General features: G+C 38.3%; 1 protein-coding gene across 4 annotated transcripts in view; it reads right to left on the bottom strand.

Annotated features, from left to right (window-relative positions):
• Window positions 1–19,841, bottom strand: part of ARHGAP19 (Rho GTPase activating protein 19) — a 66,117-nt gene that overhangs the window by 9,019 nt on the left and 37,257 nt on the right. For all 4 annotated transcript variants that reach the window (XM_004749575.3, XM_045068590.1, XM_013054677.2 and 1 more), the window contains exons 7-9: window positions 13,945–14,010; window positions 11,382–11,573; window positions 4,688–4,786 (exon numbers count right to left, since the gene is read on the bottom strand). In XM_004749575.3, coding sequence (XP_004749632.1) covers window positions 4,688–4,786; window positions 11,382–11,573; window positions 13,945–14,010 — 357 coding nt within the window. The remainder of the gene's footprint in view (window positions 1–4,687; window positions 4,787–11,381; window positions 11,574–13,944; window positions 14,011–19,841) is intronic.

Here is a 19,841-nt window from a genome sequence, read left to right as displayed (position 1 = left end):
AAAAAAACAGTTATTTAGCAGTATAATTTTTTTAAAGTTTTATTTATTTGACAGAGAGAAAGAGCGCAAGCAGTGGTAGCAGGAGAGGGAGCAGCAGCCTCCCCACTGAGTAGGAAGCGAGATGCAGAACTCGATCCCAGGACCCTGAGATCATGACCACACACAGCCAAAGGCAGATGTTTAACCAACTGAGTCACTGAGGCGTTCCTAGCAGTATAATTTTTTTCCCCAAAGATGTGTTGTCCCTGGCAGCTGTTAAGAGCCCCCTCCCGACAGGGATACTTCTGCTAGGTCCACTCTAAGTCTGCTTCCCTGACATGTCTTTGTACAGGATTAGAAAACTTGGAGAAATCTTTAAGAGTTTCTAATATAGCACAAGAGCGTACAGGCCATCTTAAGGGGCTCACATGACTATACTGTCATTCAGAGCACAACTAAAATCGCTTTCATCTATGAACAGCTTAGAAGCTGACATAACCTACTGTAATAGCTGATAGTGACAATTCTACCATCTTTAGGGAAAAATTCCCTTTTTTCTTCTTAGAGAATAAGTTTAAATCCCCAGAAAAGAACTTAACAAAGCTAGAAGATGAAACCCTGCAATATAAATATTAGCAATTTTTTTAAAGATTATTTACTTATTTATTTGACAGAGAGAGACAGCGAGAGGAACACAAGCAGTGGGAGTGGGAGAGGGAGAAGCAGGCTTCCCGAGGAGTAGGGAGCCCAAGGCAGGGCTCGATCCCAGATGCTTAATGACTGAGCCACTCAGGCACCCCTCTTAGCAGCAATATTAAGAATATTCCAATATAGGGGCACCTGGGTGGCCCAGTGGGTTAAAGCCTCTGCCTTTGGCTCAGGTCATGATCCCAGGGTCCTGGGATGGAGCCCCGCATTGGGCTCTCTGCTCTGCAGGGAGCCTGCTTCCTCCTCTCTCTCTGCCTGCCTCTCTGCCTACTTGTGATCTCTCTCTGTCAATTAAATAAATAAAATCTAAAAAGAAGGGAATATTCCAATATAATAAATTATTTACATGAGAGAAATTCTGGAGGAAAAACTTTAGCCCAAAAAAGGGATCAAAGAAGAATATAAATTGAATAGCTAAAACACAGAAAAGCTGGAAAAATGAGACTACTACATCTTCCTTTCAGAAATCAGCTATCACCTCAGTAAGCTGAAATGGGGATGCCAGGAGCCACAGGACCGGCTGTAAAGCTTCTAATGAACATTTTTTTTTTAAAGATTTTATTTATTTATCAGAGAGAGAGGGAGAGAGAGCGAGCACAGGGAGACAGAATGGCAGGCAGAGGCAGAGGGAGAAGCAGGCTCCCCGCTGAGCAAGGAGCCCGATGCGGGACTCGATCCCAGGACGCTAGGATCATGACCTGAGCCGAAGGCAGCTGCTTAACCAACTGAGCCACCCAGGCGTCCCTCTAATGAACATTTTTTAAAAAGATTTTATTTATTTATTTGCGAGAGAGAAAGAGCAAGAGAGAACACAAACAGGGAGGAAGGAGAATAAAGAAGGAGAGGGAGAAGTGGGTTCCCCACCTGAGAAAGGAACCCCATGTGGGGCTCACCCTGAGATCATGACCTGAGTCAAAGGCAGCCGCCCAGCCAACTAGAAACCCAGGAGCCCCTCCAATGAACTTTCACTTTTTTTCATTTTTTTTCCATTTCTTTGTTTTAAATTTTTTTTATTATGCGATGTTAGCCACCACACAGTACATCATTAGTTTTTGATGTAATGTTCCATGATTCATTATTTCCAACAAACTTTTAAAAAGACATTTCGGGGGCGCCTGGATGGCTCAATTGGTTAAACATCTGACTCTTGGTTTCGGCTCAGGTCTTGATCTCAGGGTGGTGAAATCGAGCCCCAAGTCGGGCTCTGCACTCGGTGCAGAATTTGTTCAGTGCAGAATCTGTTGGAGATCCTCTCCCTCTTCCCCTCCCCCAGCTCTCTCACTCTCTCTCTGAAATAAATAAAATCTTTTTAAAAAGGGGAAAAAAAGGAAAGTATCTCCTTAAAAAAAAAAAAGATATTTCATTACTCTATCACTATTGAGCAAAAACAATTATCTATTAATAGCTCAAAAGTCTCTTCATTCATAATGAAAATATCCTGTTTCATAAAATTCGGTAACATTTATATTTAAAATTACTGTTCTAAAATGTCTTATACTGAAAGATTGATAAGCTCTTTTATAATTCTAAAGTCCTAAATTCTCTCTCCACAAAGAAATGGGCAGCTGCCAAGAGGATACTCCATATTCACATTTCAGGCCACACTAAGCAATACATCTAGAGCCACTGCAGAACTTTCTTTCACTAGGATGAAAAAACTACACCCCTCTAGCTTCAGTTAAAGAAATATTTGACTAATAACTTTTTAGTTTATTTGACTAATAGCTTTTTTGTTATCAATCAGCTCAATGACAGGAAGTCAGAGGGAATGACAGACTTCCAAGTAAAATGAACCAACAAGGATATTCATTTTATGAACTACATGTCGCAGGTGAATATACTGCTAGGGTTCTAGAAAAATAAATGAATTTTTAATTATAATATATATAAGACAAAACTTACCTTTTTAGCCATATTAAGTGTATAGTTGAGCAGCATTAATTCCATTCATACTGTTGTGCAACCATCACCACCAGCCATCTCCAGAACATTTTCATCTCCCCAATAGAAGCTGGATACCCACTAGACAATAATTCCCAGTTCCCCCCATACTCTTAGCCCCTGACAACCACCATTCTACTTTCTTTCTCTATGAATTTGACCATTCTAGTTATCTCATATAAGTGGAATCATATAGTACTTGTTCTTTGTGACTGGTTTATTTCATTTGACATAATGTCCTCAAGGCTCATCAATGTTGTAGTATATGTTAGAATTTCCTTTCTTTTTAAGGCCAAATGATATTCAATTTTATGTATATACAATATTTTGTTTATCCATTCACCTGTCAATAGATACTTGGAGTGGCTTCCACCCTTCACTTACTGTGAATAATGCTGCTACAAACATAGGTGTGCAAACATCTGTTTATGTCCTTGCTTTCAGTTCTTTTGGGTGCATACCGAGAAGTGGAACTGCTGAATATTTAATTTTTTGAGGAACTGCCATCCTGTTATCCATGACAGGTACACTGTTTTACATTCCCACCAACAGCGCATGAGCGTTTCCAATGTCTCCACATCCCCACCAACACGTGTTATTTTCTGGCTTTTTCCATAATAGTCATCCTACTGTGACTTGCTATCTCACTGTGGTTTTCATTTGCATTTTCCTAAAGATTAAGTGATACTGAGCATCTTTTCATTTGCACATCTTCTTGGGAGAAATGTCTAAGTTCTTTGCTTATTTTTTAATTGTTTTCTTGTTTTTGTAAAAGTTCATTATATATTCTGGACCTTAACTCCTTCTCAGATATATGTCTTACAAATGTTTTGTTCCATTCTGTGAGTTGCCTTTTCATTCTGTTGATAACAAAGGAAATTTTGATGGTAAGCAAGACTAATGCCTCAGAGGCTACTGGCCCCCACAGAATTGAGAGTGAATTCTAAATTTCTATTAATGATAATAGCTAAGACCAAAATGAGATTTAGATACTGTAGCAATGGTTAATGACTGCAGCTTAAAGAAAAATATATATATTTTCTTAAAATATATATAAATATATATTAATTTTATTTTTCATTTTAATCAGAGCTCCTTACTCTTGCTGGATTTATAGATTTTAATAATGTTAAAACAATTTTTTTAAAGATTTTATTTATTTATTTATTTGACAGAGAGAAATCACAAGTATATGGAGAGGTAGGCAGAGAGAGAGAGGGAAGCAGGCTCCCCGCTGAGCAGAGAGCCCGATGTGGGACTCAATCCCAGGACCCTGAGATCATGACCCGAGCCAAAGGCAGCGGCTTAACCCACTGAGCCACCCAGGCGCCCCTGTTAAAACAATTTTAAAAAGAAAAACAGCAGAACACAGAACTGTGCTTAATCTCTCTCCAAGTTAACCAGAACCTTGCTTTAGTTTATGCCTGAAAATTCGAACCCCATTATCATGTTATCTACTGCCATCTGATGGCAATATGCAGTAGCTACAAGTTCAGATCGTCCACAAGGATGTGTAAATCAAACAAGCATAACGATGACATCAACAGCACAGAAGCAGATATTGTACTTGTTTTAAAAAATATATTTTTAAGTAATTTGATACAAAGGAAGAGAATATACAACTGGATTAAAATGTTAAGCTTACAAAAATTTCAGCTACCTAAAACTCACTAGTCTATTGGAAAATCCATTTCCTAACCATTTCTGTAAGACTGTCAACTCCCTCACTTCTCCATAGCTTCTACAAATTGTGCAGTGAACCTTGTGGCACAAAGCAAAGAACTCTCCACACTGCTCAGGAATGGGGACTCTGTCCTCAGTCCCAAAGAAAAGGAAGGACCTTTCTTTTACTCTCTAATCGTACAGCCCCTTCTCCAATTTGAAACACAGCAAAATGCTATAAAAATTAAAAGTTTTTCCAAATTCTATCTTTATCTTCTTACAAATGAACCCTTTACAGGGTCCCAAAGAATAGAAGAAAATTGTTTATGCCTAAAAAAAGTCAGACTGTTAAGCTTTCTCAAAGTCAATGCTAAAAATGACAGCATGGCATACCAACCTTAATAAGGCCACTGAAGGAACGTGAACGGGCTCTTTTCTGTACCTGAGGAGTAGAAGATTCTCGCCCTGGCGTCTGGGTCACAGACTGTTTATTAAACTAAGAGAAAACAAACATTTTATTATTATTTCCCCCCATCAAGAGCTAGGATTCTATGACAACAGCTAAGTGTAAATATCCAGACAAGACCAGGAATAAGTAAGTCTGTACACATATGGATTAGTAGGTTAGAAAGCAAATCTCAAAGGCAGAAATCATGTTGCCAAAAAGTCAAAATTTATTAAATTACTCTAAGGAGATGGCACTTTATTTTCCTTTTTCTTATGTACTACGAAGTTGGAAGTATTGCCCCTATTTTACAGATTAGGAAACCAAAACCCAGAGAGTTATGTAATTTGCCCACGATCTCAGCTGGTAATCAAGATTTTTTGGCAGAAAGTATCTTGGACATAGAGAGTGACTAGCACAACTAAAACAGTTCTTAATTTAAAATAAATTGCATGCATGGGATGCCTGGGTGGCTCAGTGGGTTAAAGCCTCTGCTTTTGGCTCAGGTCATGATCCCAGGGTCCTGGGATCAAGCCCCACATCCGGCTGTCTGCTCAGCAGGGAGCCTGCTTCCCTCTCTCTCTCTGCCTGCTTGTAATCTTGTCTGTCAAATAAATAAATAAAATCTTAAAAAAATAAAATAAAATAAATTGCATGCAGAATAAAGAAGTTACTAAAGCTCTTTAAATGGACATCTATCATGATTGCCTGCCAGTATTATCAGAGGAAATACATCAAAATAAAAAGTGATTAATTTTATCAATATCAGCTGTCTGTTTGATAGTATCTAACATGGAGAAATGCAAGATATAAAACACTGTATTGTCTCTATGTGGAAAACACAGAAGTCTCCACCCCCAAATTACTAGAATTCGTATAGCAATTCAGTAATGTGGCAAGATACAGTATCAATGCACAGAAATCAGCTGATTTCTTACACACTAACAATGAAACCATAGAAAGAGAAATTAGAAAATTGATTCCATTTACAATAGCATTAAAAACCCTAAGACACCTTGGAATAAACCCAACCAAAGAGGTGAAGGATCTATACTCTAGGAACTTATGAAAGAAATTTAAGAAGACACAAAACAATGGGAAAACATTCCATGCTTGTGGATCAGAAGAAAAAACATTGTTAAAATGTCTATGCTGCCCAGAGCAATCTATACTTTCAATGCCATTCTGATCAAAATACCAATGGCATTTTTCAAAGTGATGGAACAAACAATCCTAAAAATTGTATGGAACCAAAGAAGACCCCAAATCGCCAAGGAAATGCTGACAAAGAAAAACAAAGCTGGGGCATCATGCTGCCTGATTTCAAGCTCTATTACAAACCTGTGATCACCAAGACAGCATGGTACTGGCACAAAAACAGACACATAGACCAATGGAATAGAATTGAGAGCCCAGATATGGACCTTCAATTCCATGGTCAACTAATCTTCGACAAAGCAGGAAAAAATATTCAGTGGAAGAAAAACAGTCCCTCTTCAATAAATGGTGCTAGGAAAATTGAACAGCTATATACAAAAGAATGAAACTAGACCATTCCCTTACACCATACACAAAGATAAACTCTAAATGGATGAAAGACCTCAATGTGAGACAGGGATCCATCAGAATCTTAGAGGAGAATATACACAGTAACCTCTTTGACATTGGTCACAGCAACTTCTTTCAAGACACATGTCCAAACGCAAGTGAGACAAAAGCGAAAATGAACTTCTGGGGCTTCATCAAGATAAAAGGCTTCTGCATGGCAAAGGAAATAGTCAACAAAACAAATAAGCAACCCATAGAATGGGAGAAGATATTTGCGAATGACACTACAAAGATCTATAAAGAACTTCTCAAACTTAACACCCAAAAAACAGATAAGTCAAAAAATGGGCAGAAGACATGAGCAGACACTTCTCCAAAGAAGACATACAAATGGCTATCAAACACATGAGAAAGTGTTCTCATCATTAGCCATCAGGGAAATACAAATCAAAACCACACTGAGATACCACCTTACACCAGTTAGAATGGCAAAAATTGACAAGGCAAGAAACAACGAATGCTAGAGAAGTTGTGGAGAAACTATTACACTATTGTGTAATAGAGAAACTATTACACTATTGGTGGGAATGCAAATTCGTGTAGCCACTTTGGAAAACAGTGTGGAGGTTCATCAAAAAATTAAAAATAGAGCTCCCTATGACCCAGCAATTGCACTACTGGGTATTTAGCCCAAATATACAGACATAGTGAAAAGAAGGGCAATATACACCCCAATGTTCATAGTAGCAATGTCCAAAATACTCAAAATCTGGAAAGAGCTAAGATGCCCTTCAAAAGACGAATGGATAAAGAAGATGTGGTCCATATACACAATGGAATATTACTCAGCCATCAGAAAAGATGAATACCCAACTTTTGCATCAACATGGATAGGACTGGAGAAGATTATGCTAAGTGAAATAAGTCAAACAGAGAAAATCAATTATCATATGGTTTCACTTATTTGTGGAACTCCTAGTGTCCTCCATTTGTCCTCCACAAATGGAGGACACTAGGAGTAGGGAAAAATATAGGGAGAGAAATCGGAATGGGAGACAAACCATGAGAGACTATGGACTCTGGGAAATTGTGGGTTTTAGAAGGGAGAGGAATGGGAGGGATGGGTGAGCCCGGTGATGGGTATTAAGGAGGCATGGATTGCATGGAGCACTGGATATTATACATAAACAATGAATCATGGAACACTACATGAAAAACTAATGATGTACTGTATGGTGACTCACAATACAATTTTTAAAAAACCACTGTATCGTCTTATTTAATGCTTTGATTCGCCATTCATCTCCCCAGTTAAAAAAATAATGACCTAGTACTTAATTCTTCTATATATCTGCTTTTTCTAACTATAGTTTTTAAATACGTGAATTGTAATTTTGCAAATTTTTATCCATTCAGATTCAGTTCTGGAGGTTTAAAAAAATGATCATTTTCATACATATTATATGAAAAAGTTCTCAAAGTTAATTATCAGAAAATTTAGTCACTTCTAAAGAGCTTAGAAAGCAAGCATCCCTCCTGGATATATTGAGACAACTGACAAACCATCATTTCTGATAATGTTGGCCAGGTAAAATAAGAGGGGCTCTCTTGTATCCAGCTGGCTGGAGCATCCATAGTTTCCTAGGAAGCTGTTTATCAATGTGTGTCCAATGTCTTTTCAAAACACATACTGTAATCCCCCTTTATTCATGATTTGCTTTCTGAGGTTTGTTACCATAATCAACCACAGTCCAGAAGCAGATGGTCCCTCTTCTGATGTATTTTCAAAAGGTCAGTAGTAGCTTAATGCTATGTCACAATGCCTATATATCATTCAGCTGACATCAGCTAATCACATAAGCATTTTACCATTTTTTTTAAAAGATTTTATTTATTTATTTGACAGACAGAAATCTCAAGTAGGCAGAGAGGCAGTCAGAGAGGGGCGGGGGAGGCAGGCTCCCCGCTGAGCAAAGACCCTGGGATCATGACCCAAGCCAAAGGCAGAGGCTTCCACTGAGCCACCCAGGCGCCCCAAGCATTTTATCATCTTACATCATCACAGGAAGGATGAGTATAGTATAGTAAAATATTTTGAAAGAAAGAACACATTCACATAACTTTTATTATAGTATACTGTTATACTTGTTCTATTTATTAGTTACCATTGTTAATCTCGCATTGTGCCTAATTTATAAATTATACTTTATTATAAGTATGTATGTATTTAAAAAATCATACATCCATGGTTTTCAGGCATATACTGGGGAGTCTTGGAATGCACCCCCCACAGATAAGGGGCAGGAACGACTATATTAAAAAAAACACACCACCTATGAAGTCCTTACTCAAAAACTAACTAAATAAATAAAACTAATTGGTATTCAGATCAAGTTTGTAGAACTGGATCTAACTACAAATTTCTCATAAATACAGTGAACTGAGGAACATGTTCAATAACACCACAAGGGTGCAACCAACAAAATCTAGACTGTGGAAAACAAACTATATGGTTTCTTTCACAAATAAAGGGCAGAGAGAGAGAGGGAGAGAGAATGTGAGAATATGTGTATTTAAACGTGATGTAGTAACCTGGATTAGATCCTGGCACAGAAAAAGGGCATTAGCAAAAAAAAAAACTTCTAAAATCTGAATAAAATCTCTAACCTTAATAGTAATAGACCAATGTTAATTTCTTAGTATTAACAATGTTAACATTAGGAGTGAAGGGTTCCTTGGTAAAGGATACATGAGAATTCTTTGTACTATCTTTGCAATTTTTCTCTAAACCTAAATTATGTCAAACTTAAGATCATTCAAACAGGGGCGCCTGGGTGGCTCAGTGGGTTAAAGACTCTGCCTTCAGCTCAGGTCATGATCCCAGAATCCTGGGATCAAGCCTCACATGGGGCTCTCTACTCCGCAGGGAGCCTGCTTCCTCCTCTCTCTCTCTGCCTCTCTGCCTACTTGTTATCTCTGTCTGTCAAATGAATAAATAAAATCTTTAAAAAAAAAAATCATTCAAAAAAACTTTGGCAATTTTTTAGGGGGAAAACAAAAACAGGGGAGAGGAAGAAGCACCTATACATTAACAGGGACCCAATAGCTATATCCAGCAAAAAAAAAAAAAAATGCATACCCTTTGGTCATGCAACTTCTAGGAAAACTCTGCAATGAAAATGCCTATGAAAATTTATAAGCTAAAAAATAATCTAATTCCCAAATATGTCCAATAGTAGGCAAACTGTATACACATTAGGTTATATGTGATGAAATATTACACAGCATTAAAAATGTTCACAGCCTTTTGGGGCACCTGGGTGGCTCAGTGGGTTAAGCCTCTGCCTTCGGCTCAGGTCATGATCCCAGGGTCCTGGGATCAAGCCCCACATCGGGCCCTCTGCTCTGCGGGGAGCCTGCTTCCTCCTCTCTCTCTGCCTGCCTCTCTGCTTACTTGTAATCTCTGTCAGATAAATAAAGAAAAAATCTTTAAAAAAAAAAAAATGTTCACAGCCTTTTAACAACATGGGAAATGATCATGATATAATGTTAAAAGGATGGGAATTTTAAAAACTGAATATATATTATGACCTCAAACAAAAGAAAAAAATGTTAAATACATATATTCATGGAAAGAAAATACTCCAAAACTTTTATCAGTGGTTATCTCAGGATGATTACAAGTGATTTTTCTTCTTTATACTCTTCTGGAGGTTGCACTGCTTCTATAGTGAATATTTACTATTCTTATAATCACAGAGAGAAAAATCAGGAAATAGTAAAATTATAGTTTCACCAAGACAAAGTGACAGTATTTTAAATGTAGGCAAGGAGTTCACAAGGAAGCATGAGAAAATGTTTATGCTATAATGTTTAGTGAAAAAGAGAGAGAAAAGAAAGTATGTGGTATGACCCAAACTATGTAGAAATTTATTGACAGGAAAAAGTCTGAAATACCGAAAAGGTAAACCCTGGTGGGATGAATGATTTATTCTCTTCTTAACCTTCCTCATGATGTCCTATTTTTCTAAAAAGAGCAAAAATGATGTTAGTTTTTCCTTTGTATTATCTCTAACCCTCTGCTTTCTTGATGACAAAAGTCATGACACTTGGCCCTGAACTGTTGTCTTAGTTTCCAACAAGAATTAAATCACTTCACCACTTTGAAACTGCAATAATACTCAGCCAACACCCTTGAAAATTCCAGTCATAACACGATTTACTAAATCTCAAAGTAACTTCAAAGAACGTAACAGAAAACTTCTCTTGAAGGACTCTATCAATTGTTAAGAACAGCTCAGTTCAACATTTTTCTGAGCACACGGTTTTGTCTGGCCCTAAGCTTCAGATTAGGCATAAAAAAAATAAAAACACAGATTTCCCTCAAGAAGGTCCAGTTGAATAAGAAGCCAAGAGGCTGACTATGCCTGTTCAGCTAAAATTCAAGAGGGACTGAGACAAAACAAATTTCCCAAGAAAGAAACTAACGAAGTCACGGGGATTTACTCAAACTACACTTTAGTCTCAAAATGGCAAATGAGAGACCTAATTTTGCTTCCATTAGCTCCAAAATAAACAAACTTAGCTACCAGAATTTCTACTTTCTAATATCGAACTAGGTCCCTGAATTTACCACTTTTGCTCTACTGTGCCAGCCACTTTACATAGACTCTAATCCTTATATAGTCATGAAACATGGATATTTCAATTACTATTTAAAAAACAAGGAAATTGAAATCAGAAAGATTAAATTATTTGCCAAGAAAATCTGAAGGATTTAAACTTTGGAACAATATATTGCAACTGCTGGTTCTCTCTCAGCATGCTTGGTACATGACCAAAATTAGAGAAACTCTAACCATACTTGGATCCTTCTGTTTAACTCTAAAAATCCAAGAGCCTCCACTCCTTTCTTTAATGGGACAGTAGTTCAGAGACGGCCATTGAGGTTCCACTGACAAGTCTGCTTTCCTGACCAAGCCAAGCTTGGGCCAATAAGAGCCAAAAATTAAACGAGATTCTTAGCAGTATTCATTAGTGATTCCACAACCTCGATCACATTCCAAAGCCCCACCACTGTTTCCCTGCCTTCATGTACCTGTCTAATAAGTTGTTTCTTCTTTGCTGACTCTGGCATATTGTGAACATGTTGGAACAACTCTCTCAATGCCTCTTCCGTACGCTGCTGGGTCTCCTCCTGGTGAGAGCAAGAATCTACCCAATTCCGTTTCTGAGATTTTGTCAATTGGAAGGACTTGGTAGGACATGAAGCTATCAGATCAAGATCATCCTAGAGAAAATTTAAAGAAAAGCAAATTAATATATCCTGCCAGCTTTGTTTTCAGGTTTCTACAAACCTGAAATAAAAAAGGAGAAAGAAGTGGGGAGCATGTTATGTTCATACCTAGGAATAAGAAAAAATTTAAATAGAATTATCACATGAAAAGAAATCTATTAATTACAGATGATATTAATAGCCCACTCCCAAAAATCTGCCTAGAGAACCTAAATTTATTTAGCATATTGCTATTCTAAATAGCAATGGTGGCTCAGTTGGTTAAGCGCCTGCCTTCAGCTCAAGTCATGATCCCAGGATCCTGGGATCGAGTCCCACATCGGGCTCCTTGCTCAATGGGAAGCCTGGTTCTCCCTCTGCTGCCTCTTCCCCTGCTTATGCTCTCTCGATCACTCTCTCTCTCCTCTCTTTCTTTCCCTGACAAATAAATAAAGGCTTTAAAGAAAAAAAGAATATTGCTACCAAAAATTATATTTATGTAAGAGTACAATTTTCAGGGATGCCTTGGTGGCTGAGTGGGTTAAAGCCTCTGCCTTCGGCTCAAGTAATTATCCCAGGGTCCTGGGATCGAGCCCCGCATCGGGCTCTCTGCTCAGCGAGGGAGGCTGCTTCCCTTCCTCTCTCTCTGCCTGCCTCTCTGCCTACTTGTGATCTCTCTCTGTCAAATAAATAAATAAAAATCTTAAAAAAAAAAAAAAAGGAGTTCAATTTTCAAAGCATCTTTTTATTACATGTAACTCTCACTGCTTTCCTATAAGGTAGCAGGGAAAGTATCATTTCCATCTGATAGAAGAAAAAACTGAAGTTAAGCCCTAAGTTTAAAGTCATTTAGATACTAACACGATGGAGCCATCTGGAGACCAAGTGCAAAGGCTCTTGGCTGGTGCTCTTTCCTCCCTCCAGAATATGATGGGATAACTACATAAGAGTGGTTGGTGGGAAAGAAACAACTCTCTAAGAAAAGCTACACTGCAGTTAAACAAGTTGACTAGTTGCAGTATAACTGTTTTCCTGGTCACACCAAATATTTACTGAATGAAAAGCGGAAAGAAAGAGGAGCAGACACAAGAGCATAAGATGACAGCGTAAGTTCCTAACCAAGAAAGGCTAAATAGAGATCATCAAAAAGTACTTGTGAAGTTTTTTAAACTGCTCAGTTTTGAAGCTTAATAATTATACAGTCTTATTTTTTTAAAAAAGATTTTATTTATTTGACAGAGAGAGAGTGAGAGAGAGTACAAGCAGGGGGAGCAGCAGAGGGAGAGGGAGAAGCAGGCTTCCCGCTGAGCAGGGAGCCCAATGCAGGACTTGATCCCAGGACCCTGGAATAACGACCCGAGGCGAAAGCAGATTTAACCATCTGAGCCAACCAAGCACCCCTATAGTCTTATTAATAAATACCACACATTTGCTTTCTAAGCCCTTGTGGTCTCAAGTCTTTGAGACATTTGATAGAGTGTTACCACTGAACCTGAAACAAGAATGTATTATAGAAAACTGTGATTTATTGCTGTAAAATATTTAATACATTTGCTATTTACAGCCTGTTTATATCGTATGCTATAAGAATGCACAGGGGGTGAGGGGCACCTGGGTAGCTCAGTCATTGGGCATCTGCCTTCGGCTCAGGTCATGATCCTGGCATCCTGGGATCGAGCCCCATATCTGGCTCCCTGCTTGGCGTGCAGCCTGCTTCTCCCTCTCCAGCACCCCTGTGCTTGTATTCCCTCTCTCACTATCTCTCTCTGTCATAAATAAATAAAATCTTAAAAAAAAAAAAAAAAAAGATGCACAGGTGCTTTATGGAACTCTTTAAGCAAGCAGTCTACACCATCACTCATATGTACAGGATACCATCCAGCAGTGGTGTATCTCTGAGAGGAAACAAGATGACTATGTGGGGGCCCTCTTATTTCAACATGTAACTTTCATCTCAGTCTTTCACCTTATCTCAAACTGAGTAGATAACTTTGAACTATAACAGTAACAATATTTTGGGGTGCCTGGATGGCTCAGTTGGTTAAGCATCTGCCTTCGGCTCAGGTCATGATCCCATGGTTCTAGGATCAAGCCCCACATCAGGCTCCCTGCTCAGCAAAAAGCCTGCTTCTCCCTCTCCCACTCCCCCTGCTTGTGTTCCTTCTCTTGCTGTCTCTCTCTCTCTGTGTCAATTAAATAAATAAAGAAAATCTTTAAGAAAAACAAAAAACAGTAACAACATTTTATTTTCCATGTTCCAAAAACATTTATTTTCCATTTTTACTTTCCATTTGCCTTTACTCTGATTTCACACTTCGTTTTAAAACTCCACTAATCTTAATTAACTCTCTCATTGTTTGGGCTAAGATCAATTTCCTATTCTTACCTTTGATGCTTGAGTTCTGGAGCCCAAATAGTGCAATCTGGCACATTCCCGAATATAAACAGGAGCCTGGGCAGGATATAAAAAGAAAACCAAGAACAAGTAGTTAGCAGTATCTAAAATTCTTTCAGACCACAAGAATAGTGATTCTTGAAATAATCTGACTGGCAATCCTTAAAATGCCCTATTCCATAGCTTCCTTTCTCTTGCCACCAAATGGTATCTCAACAGATTTCTGATAGGAAAACTGTTTTTGAAAAGATAGTACTATAGTTTAAAAAATCAAATATGGCATGTATATACTCAAATGAGCCAGAAACAAAAATACAGACATTTGTAGTAATGTTTATCTTTGACAAAAACTACCCCAAAAGGGGCACTTTGGTGGTTCAGTCAGTTAAGCAGGCAGCTCTTGATTCCAGCTCAGGCCACGATCTCAGAGACCTGGGACTGAGCCCCATGTGGGGCTCCAAGTTCAGTGGGGAGTCTGCTTGAGTTTCTCTTCCACTGACCCTCCACATTCACACATATGCTCTTTCTAAAGAAAGAAATCTTTAAAAAAAGAAAAAGAAAAAAAAACCTTACAAATTACAAGTGGTCCCTAAGTCACATTTTAAAATCACTGTACAGAAAATACCATTTAGAATTACTATGGGGTAACAAGAGAAAAGAAAGAATTTAGTTTATTGATACATTGCACAGAATTCTATGACACCATACCCTGAATCAATCCCAGCAGAACTGTCAAATAATACAACTGCTATGGGAGAGAATTCGGTAACATCTAAGAAAATTACATTTGCATTTACCCTTAAACCCAGAAATCTCACTTTTGGAAAACCATCCTGATGATATATCTCCAGAAATCAAAAACATACTTGGATGATATTAATCGAAGATTAAATACAACCTAAACGCCTATTAATAGAGAACTGGTTGAAGTGAATTTTTACACATCCATATAACATATGACTATCTAGTCATTAAAAATGAAAGAAGAGGGGCTTCTGGGTGGCTCAGTGGGTTAAGCCTCTGCCTTCGGCTCAGGTCATGATCTCAGTATCCTGGGATGGAGCCCCGCATCAGGCTTTCTGCTCAGCAGGGAGCCTGCTTCCTCCTCTCTCTCTCTCTCTGCCTGCCTCTCCACCTACTTGTGATCTCTGTCTGTCAAGTAAGTAAATTAATTTAAAAAAAAAAAAGTGAAAGAAGAGGGCAGCCCTGTCGGGACCCTTCTCACTCTTCAGAGCTTTTTCTGTATATTCACTTAATAAACTTCTATTGCTTTACTCATAAATAAATAAATAAGAAAGAAGAGAGGGAGTAAGGGACAGAAAAAATACTTTATGAACTAATAGGAGTAATTTCCAGTATCTACTGTTGAGTGAGACAAGTTAGAAACAGTATATAAAGTACCTGTGTAAGAAAGAAGAGGAAATAGGAACATACATACACATACACACTTATTTGTTTTTACAAAAAGAAACACAAGGGGCGCTTGGGTGGCTCAGTGGGTTAAGCCTCTGCCTTTGACTCAGGTTATGATCTCAGGGTTATGGGATCGAGCCCCACATCAGGCTCTCTGCTCAGCAGGGAGCCTGCTTCCCCCTCTCTCTCTCTCTGCCTGCCTCTCTGCCTATTTATGACCTCTGTCTGTCAAATAAATAAATAGAATCTTTAAAAAATTTAAAAAAAATTTTTTTTAAAAAGAAACACAAAGAGAACCAGGATATAAATGAGAAAATCATGAAAATGGTTAGGACAATGACTGAGATTTATCTAAGTACACCTTTTTGTGAAGTTTAGACTTTTGAACCATATAAATATTCTAGAGATTCAAAAAAATACAATTAGGGGCACCTGGGCGGCTCAGTGGGTTAAAGCCTCTGCCTTTAGCTCAGGTCATGATCCCAGGATCCTGGGATCGAGCCCCGCATTGGGCTCTCTGCTCAGCAGTGAGCCTGCTTCCCCCCATCTCTCTCTCTCTGCCTGCCTCTCTGCCTACTTGTGATCTCTGTCAAATAAATTTTTTTTAAAAATCTTTAAAAAAAATGAACTAATCATTTCTTTTTAAAAAGAATTTTAATCTACTTCTTGCCCTCACAGAGACTAAATGCAATGATACTCCAGAAACAATGAGTGTAACTAGTGTCACTCAAAGAAACCAGGGCTCCTTGAAGAAAATAAGTGATTCCAGGCCCAGGGCAGAGCAAATGCAAAGTGAGCTGGGGACATTTTTATGCCAGGAAGGAAACAGACTAATGGAATCCTGTCAAAGAGACAGAGCAGGAAGAGCTTGCCAGGGCTCTCACTGGCCAAATCTGAGACAAGTTGAAAATTAAAATGAACTGAAATTGACTTAAGACTTTGAGTAACTACAAGCCTATGAGTCTATAGAAACAGAAGAAAGGAAAGCTCTCTTCCAAAGAAAAAAGTCAACTAATAAAGATTAAACAGTAGAATTAGAAAGCAACTATTTTGTAATACCGAATATAATCATAGATTCCAACAGGATTATCAATGGATGCTAAAATTATTACATTAGGTAATCACCCTCCAGGTTACTTACTAATTGCGAAGAGAGAAGTATACCTTTATAACTGAGAGATGTGGCAGTTAGCAAAATTAGCATCCCTGAGAGGGAGACAATCCGACATCCTGTACCTCCTAATGTGATGCAATCTGACGCAATACGATGTACACAAACACCAGCTGTGAAGCTTCCCCAAATACCTTTAACGTGAATCTAATCAAGCCTCTAGACCTAACTTACAGTTTACAGGAACTACAAAAAAAAAGGGACAGAGAACAAGTCAAATAACCTTGAGAAAACAAAAAGACAAATTTAGGATATGGAATATTCTATAACTCAATTGGCCTGTATGCGTCAACAAATCAATGACATGAAGGAAAAGCATCAGGACTGTTCCAGATTAAAAGTGTGAAAATCAGGGGTGCCTGGGTGGCTCAGTGGGTTAAAACCTCTGCCTTCAGCTCCGGTCATGATCTCAGAGTCCTGGGATCCAGCCCCACATCAGGCTCTCTGTTCAGCAGGGAGCCTGCTTCCTCCTCTCTCTCTCTGCCTGCCTCTCTGCCTACTTGTGATCTCTGTCTGTCAAATAAATAAATAAAATCTTAAAAAAAAAAAAAAGAAAAGTGTGATAATCAAAAGCAATATATAAACCTCCATTACCTTATGTTATTAAAAACAGCAGCTATGAAATACACTCTTAGGATTTACTGGGGGAATTTGAATCTGGACTGAATATTAGCTAATACGCAATTCTTATTAATCTTCTTAGGATAATGGTACTGTGACTATTAGGAGAATGTTCGCAGAAGATGCATGCTTCAGTATTTTTTTTTTTTTTAAGATTTTATTTATTTATTTGACAGAAATCACAAGTAGGCAGAGAGGCAGGCAGAGAGAGAGAGAGGAGGAAGCAGGCTCCCTGCTGAGCAGAGAGCCCGATGCGGGGCTGGATCCCAGGACCCTGAGATCATGACCTGAGCCGAAGGCAGCGGCTTAACCACTGAGCCACCCAGGCACCCCATGCTTCAGTATTTATATATGAAGTATTACGATGTCTGCAATTTACCATCAGGGGTTCAGCCAAAAACAAAACAAACAAACAAAAATGAATATATGGAATAAGATAAAGCAGATATGGCAAATGGTAACATTTGTTGAACCTCAGAACAGTGAGTGTTCAATGTTTTACAACTTTTATCTATATTTGAAAAACTTCAGAATGAAGTTTTAAAAAAAGAGTCTTGAGACAAAAACCTTAAGACACCTACAGTTCAATTTTCTTTTTAAGATTTTATTTATTTATTTGACGGAGAGACAGCAAGAGAGGGAACAAAAGTGGGGGGAGTGGGAGAGGGAGGAGGCTTCCCGCCATCAGGGAGCCCTACGCAGGGCTTGACCTGAGCTGAAGGCAGACACTTAAAGACTAATTTAATTTTTACCTTGGTAAACTATAAAGACAGAGCTCAAAACCAAAAGAAATTTCCTCCAAACAAGACTATGACAGAGCCCATACCCACTTATTCTACGAAATTCACTTTAAAAAAAAAAACAGGTGTCTGGTGGCTCAATCAGTGGAGCATGCGACTTTTGATTTTGGGGTTGTGAGTTCAGGCCCCGTGTTGGGTGTAGAGATTACTTTTTAAAAAGTTAAAATAAAAAAAAAAAAGAAAAAACAAAAATAGTTCTGCCCCCAAAAGTCACTCTCTCTAAAAACAAAGCAAAACATGGGGTGCCTGGTGGCTCAGCTGGTTAAGCATCTACCTTCAGCTCAGGTTAGGATCCCGGGGTCCTGGGATCGAGCCCCACATTGGGTTCCTTGCTTAGCCAGGAATCTGCTGCTCTCTCTCCCTCTGACCCTCCCCCCACTCGTGCTCTCTTTCAAAACCTTTAAGAAAGTAAAATATAATTATAAAAACAAAATAAAACAAAAAACATTCTTTGTCCTGTTGTCCTTTATCTACTGTTCTAATCCACTTATCTAGATCTTGACCTCTAATGGATGAAAATCTTTGACCTGAGCACCCAAGCCTGTGATGCAGCCCTCTGTTTGCCAGCCTATTAAGATTCTGATTTTTCATTTCTAAACTCTAGACTCTGGATCACTCACCATCCTACAGTCAATAAATCCTAGGATGGCCTCTATGTTCACACCGTGCATTTACTACAGAACTATAGTCATCACAATAGTATGCTACCAATATACAGACAAACATATAGACTAACTGTATAGAACAGAGAGTCCAGAAATAAACCCTCACAGATATGGTCAAATGAGTTTCAATAAGAATGCCAAGACTATTCAATGGGAAAAGGACAGGTTTTCAACAAATGATGCTGGGAAAACTAGATATCCATAGCAAAAGAATAAGGCTGGACACTTACTTAATACCATATAGGAAAATTATCTCAAAATAGATTCATAACCTAAATATAAGACCTAAAACTAAAAAAAAATTTTTAAAAGCATACAACAAAAAGTTTTGCAGCACTGGATTTGGCAGTGATTTCTTAGATGTGACACAAAAGGCAGAGTCAACAAAAAGAAAAAAATAAACAAATGGGAGACTTCACTAAAAATTTCCAATTTTGTGTACCAAGACTCTATTAACTGAGTAAAAAGGCAACCCACAGAATGGGAGGCAATATTTGCACATCATATATCTATCCAGATATATATGAAGAACTCCTACAACTCAACAATAAAAGAGCAACCCAATTTAAAAATGGGCAAAGGCCTTGAACAGACATTTCTCCAAAGAAGACAAGCAAACAAGCAATAAGCACGTGAAGATGCTCAACGACTCACAAATCATTAAGGAAATGCAAATCAAAACTACAATGAGATACCACCTCATAACTATCACCAAAAAAACCCACAAAATAACAAAATAACTGTTGGTAAGGATGTGAAGAAATGGGAAATCTTGTACATCACTGGCAGGAATGTAAAATGATACAGTCACTATAGAAAACAGTATGGCAGTTCAGTGAGAATTACCATGTAATCTAGCAATTCCACTTCTAGATACCCAAAAGAATTAAAAGTAAAAGCAGTGTCTTGGGGCACTTGGGTGGCTCAGGGGGTTAAAGCCTCTGCCTTTGGCTCAGGTCACGAGCTGGGATCCAGCCCTGCATGAGGCTCTCTGCTCGGCGGGGAATCTGCTTCCTCCTCTCTCTCTGCCTGCCTCTCTGCCTACTTGTGATCTCTGTCTGTCAAATAAATAAATAAAATCTTAAAAAAAAAAAAAAAAAGGAGTGTCTCAAAAAAGATATTTGTATACCCATGTTCATAGCAGCATTATCCACAGGAGCTAAAACATGGGAGCAACCCAAGTGTCCTCAACAGATAAATGATAAGCAAATGTGATAT

This window comes from Mustela putorius, unplaced genomic scaffold (assembly GCF_011764305.1).
Source record: "Mustela putorius furo isolate JIRA1106 unplaced genomic scaffold, ASM1176430v1.1 tig00003909_pilon_pilon_pilon, whole genome shotgun sequence".
Lineage (NCBI taxonomy): Eukaryota > Metazoa > Chordata > Mammalia > Carnivora > Mustelidae > Mustela > Mustela putorius.
Note: the sequence above shows the minus strand (reverse complement) of the source record. Positions and strands in the feature narration are given on the sequence as shown.